Below are 5138 nucleotides of genomic sequence, written 5' to 3'. Positions count from 1 at the left end.
TGTGTGGGTGTGGGTGTGTGTGTGTGTGTGTGTGTGTGTGTGAGAGAGTGAGTGAGTGAGTGAGTGAGAGAGATATAGAGAGAGAGAGTGTGTGTGTGTGTGTGAGTGAGTGATAGATAGAGAGAGAGAGAGAGAGTGGGTGTGGGGGTGTGTGTGTGTGTGGGTGTGTGTGTGTGTGTGTGTGTGTGTGTTGCCGTACGTCCGCTGTGGTTTCGTCGACACTCGTCAGTCCAACGTTGGCCTGCAGGAGCTGCTGCAGTAACTGAACCTGAGCCGCGCTCAGAAACAGCTCCAGACTGGACGTCACGTTCATCTCCAGACTGTGGCCACACACCACCACTTCCTGCAGACAGAGGCACGACTGTCATTTACTCACTTTATTTTGCACTGTACTTTTCATTTTTAAAGCTTTAACAGATGTACAGCCGATCATCAAACACAGAACACTGACGGAGAGAATCATGGGAGTTTAACTGAGAGCTGATTGGATGAGCCACGATTGAAGCTGCTAAGAAACACACACCTGTGACACACTGGATATTAAAGCTGCTAACGCTAACCATTCATCACGCGTCTGATGAACACGTTTGGTGAAAACAGGTGTTTAAATCTCCAGACACTATAACCGCCCTGACGCTCTAAACCTGCAGGTCAGATGGTCTCTGGACGGCTTTTCTGTCCAGGTTTGTGTAAAGTGAAACCAGTGGCTGTTTGTTTAGTGATTTTCAGTATTTAAGGTCAAATATGGAGCTGACGTCAACACTTCACTGAAGCAAACAAACACACGGCAAAAGCATTACTGTGCAACAACCGAGAAACTGTTTGTCTCGCTTGAGCAGCGGCTTCAGCTTCTCCAGCAGCTCCAACTTCCCAAAACACTCCAGTGTCCCGCAGCTTCCTGAACATACACACACGCTACCATCTGACAGAAGACAGAGCGTCACTGAATCATCACACACACAGACGTGTACCTCGGCTGGGCCGTGATCCGCTGACAGAGGCTTCCGGTAAATTACAGCTGGAGCTGCTGTGATCCGCACAGAGAAATCCGTTATGATCGGAGACAGGATCACTCGCTTCTCCTGCTGCCGGCGGATGCTGCAAACACACACACATACACTACAGTGAGTCTCACAGAGCTCAAAACATCATCAAACCTTCAGCAATATCTCATAAACAAACAAAAAGCCACAGCGGATCATGTCATACACTCTATAAACTCAAAACGCAAATAAACATCATTAATGGTGTTTATCAGAACATCAGAAATATAAACAGATGAAGCTGAAGCAGGACAATGAACTGATGTACAGCAGCTCACTGACACTCACTCACTCTCAGTGCAGGAGAACCAGTGCAGTGCTGCAGACAACAGACACACACACACACTCATACACACACACACACACTCACACACACACACACACACACAGAGACACACACACACACACACACAGAGACACACACACACACACACACAGAGACACACACACACACACACACAGAGACACACACACACACACACACAGAGACACACACACACACACACACAGAGACACACACACACACACACACAGAGACACACACACACACACACACAGAGACACACACACACACACACACAGAGACACACACACACACACACACAGAGACACACACACACACACACACAGAGACACACACACACACACACACAGAGACACACACACACACACACACAGAGACACACACACACACACACACAGAGACACACACACACACACACACAGAGACACACACACACACACACACAGAGACACACACACACACACACACAGAGACACACACACACACACACACAGAGACACACACACACACACACACAGAGACACACACACACACACACACAGAGACACACACACACACACACACAGAGACACACACACACACACACACAGAGACACACACACACACACACACAGAGACACACACACACACACACACAGAGACACACACACACACACACACAGAGACACACACACACACACACACAGAGACACACACACACACACACACAGAGACACACACACACACACACACAGAGACACACACACACACACACACAGAGACACACACACACACACACACAGAGACACACACACACACACACACAGAGACACACACACACACACACACAGAGACACACACACACACACACACAGAGACACACACACACACACACACAGAGACACACACACACACACACACAGAGACACACACACACACACACACAGAGACACACACACACACACACACAGAGACACACACACACACACACACAGAGACACACACACACACACACACAGAGACACACACACACACACACACAGAGACACACACACACACACACACAGAGACACACACACACACACACACAGAGACACACACACACACACACACAGAGACACACACACACACACACACAGAGACACACACACACACACACACAGAGACACACACACACACACACACAGAGACACACACACACACACACACAGAGACACACACACACACACACACAGAGACACACACACACACACACACAGAGACACACACACACACACACACAGAGACACACACACACACACACACAGAGACACACACACACACACACACAGAGACACACACACACACACACACAGAGACACACACACACACACACACAGAGACACACACACACACACACACAGAGACACACACACACACACACACAGAGACACACACACACACACACACAGAGACACACACACACACACACACAGAGACACACACACACACACACACAGAGACACACACACACACACACACAGAGACACACACACACACACACACAGAGACACACACACACACACACACAGAGACACACACACACACACACACAGAGACACACACACACACACACACAGAGACACACACACACACACACACAGAGACACACACACACACACACACAGAGACACACACACACACACACACAGAGACACACACACACACACACACAGAGACACACACACACACACACACAGAGACACACACACACACACACACAGAGACACACACACACACACACACAGAGACACACACACACACACACACAGAGACACACACACACACACACACAGAGACACACACACACACACACACAGAGACACACACACACACACACACAGAGACACACACACACACACACACAGAGACACACACACACACACACACAGAGACACACACACACACACACACAGAGACACACACACACACACACACAGAGACACACACACACACACACACAGAGACACACACACACACACACACAGAGACACACACACACACACACACAGAGACACACACACACACACACACAGAGACACACACACACACACACACAGAGACACACACACACACACACACAGAGACACACACACACACACACACAGAGACACACACACACACACACACAGAGACACACACACACACACACACAGAGACACACACACACACACACACAGAGACACACACACACACACACACAGAGACACACACACACACACACACAAACACACACACACACACACACACACACAAACACACTCTCACACGGCTCCCACGCTCCCACTCCCACACATGAACTCCAATCGGATCTCTGGAACATTTGTGGGCAGTAAAACAAACACGCGGCGCTTTATAAGGTGCCACATCTGCTACTATTAAAACAATCAAACAGCGACGCTCTAATATTTATGGTGGGCAGTGGATTAGACAGAGGGAACTCTGGGATTACTGCCGGCACACGATTGGAGCGTATCCGCTGAAGATCCTGTTACCTGAACAGGTGCCAGAGAGATCACATGATCTGCGCTGTAACCCACCCGTACAGCAGAGACCTCCGCGGCTAACGCTCATGACTAGCAGGCATATTCTACTTCCTGTCAGGGGATCATGTGATCTTGGGCTGGTCTGCTGCACAAACGGTGTTGGTCTTCAAGTCCTCGGCCGTCCAGAAATGACAGTACAGGACCACAGAGAGACACACGAGTCTGTTCTGGAGATCTCAAAACTCACCGGACGTCACAGTTTTACTGATAAATACAGCGATTGTGAATTAAAAATAATTTTAAAGAGCTCCAGGTTTGCTGTGCTTGTTTGTAGAGCTGCAAAATATGGCCCAAAAATCATATTGTGGTTATTTATCAATATGAATGTAAAATAATGATAATTATTATGATTTTTATTGTGATTATTATTATTATTATTAATAAAAGTTGTAAAAAAAGAAATGTATTACTATTGTAATACTACTGAACTGCAAAATAAAAAAAACCTGAGTATTTAATAATTATTATTATAACTGTAAATTAATTTTCAAACATGAAACCATCAAGTTTGGGATGTTACAGCTTCTGTTTTGTTAGCAACAGCTTAATAAGCACTTCTCATTCTAAATCATGTCAAATGTCGTGTTTCTAAATACACGTTTTATAAACTACATGTTTGTGTAAATGAACACATTTCTGTACTTCACACTGAAACCCACAATGCATATATTTAATTCAATTGCAGCCTTTGTGATTTCATAATGGCATTAAGCCATACTGCGCTTATGATTTTCTTCATATCAGGATTCACGCCGGTCTCTGCTGTCTCACTGCATCTCTGGTTTCATCTCCAGCATCGACTGGATCAATCAGTGTTAATGAGCTCATGCTGTCAGTCAGTTACCCAGAGTGCTCTAGTGCACCGCTCACCTACTGGCCATGTTCCACTCCAGCGCGGGATTCTGGGAGCTCCTTTCACCATCTGCAGGAGAGCCGCTCGTCGGGCCCTCGCGCTCCGGCCGCAGGTCACCCCAGTGAGCCGTGCCTATGTTGATGCACTGGAGGTCAATCTGATACTGACGGTCCTCGACCTCTGACCCCGGGTCACGCAGAACGCCCAGATTCAGCGCCCGTCTGAGAAAGAGAGAGAGAGAGTTGAGGTGTGATCAGTGCTGCAGCAGAACTGTAACACACACACACACACTCAGAGACACATACGCACACACACACACACACTCAGAGACACACATGCGCGCGCGCACACACACACACACACACACTCAGAGA

The 5138-nt window shown here is 47.7% G+C and overlaps 1 protein-coding gene across 1 annotated transcript in view; it reads right to left on the bottom strand.

Moving 5' to 3' along the window:
* The window catches only part of LOC107671824 (vacuolar protein sorting-associated protein 13B-like), a gene marked incomplete at its 5' end in the record, with an annotated part of 115965 nt that overhangs the window by 50388 nt on the left and 60439 nt on the right, over nucleotides 1–5138 (bottom strand). Inside the window, 3 exons of the mRNA XM_016464809.1 lie at nucleotides 200–343; nucleotides 972–1098; nucleotides 4782–4985. Coding sequence (XP_016320295.1) covers nucleotides 200–343; nucleotides 972–1098; nucleotides 4782–4985 — 475 coding nt within the window. The remainder of the gene's footprint in view (nucleotides 1–199; nucleotides 344–971; nucleotides 1099–4781; nucleotides 4986–5138) is intronic.

This window comes from Sinocyclocheilus anshuiensis, unplaced genomic scaffold, assembly GCF_001515605.1.
Source record: "Sinocyclocheilus anshuiensis isolate Anshui unplaced genomic scaffold, SAMN03320099.WGS_v1.1 scaffold3481, whole genome shotgun sequence".
NCBI lineage: Eukaryota > Metazoa > Chordata > Actinopteri > Cypriniformes > Cyprinidae > Sinocyclocheilus > Sinocyclocheilus anshuiensis.
Note: the sequence above shows the minus strand (reverse complement) of the source record. Positions and strands in the feature narration are given on the sequence as shown.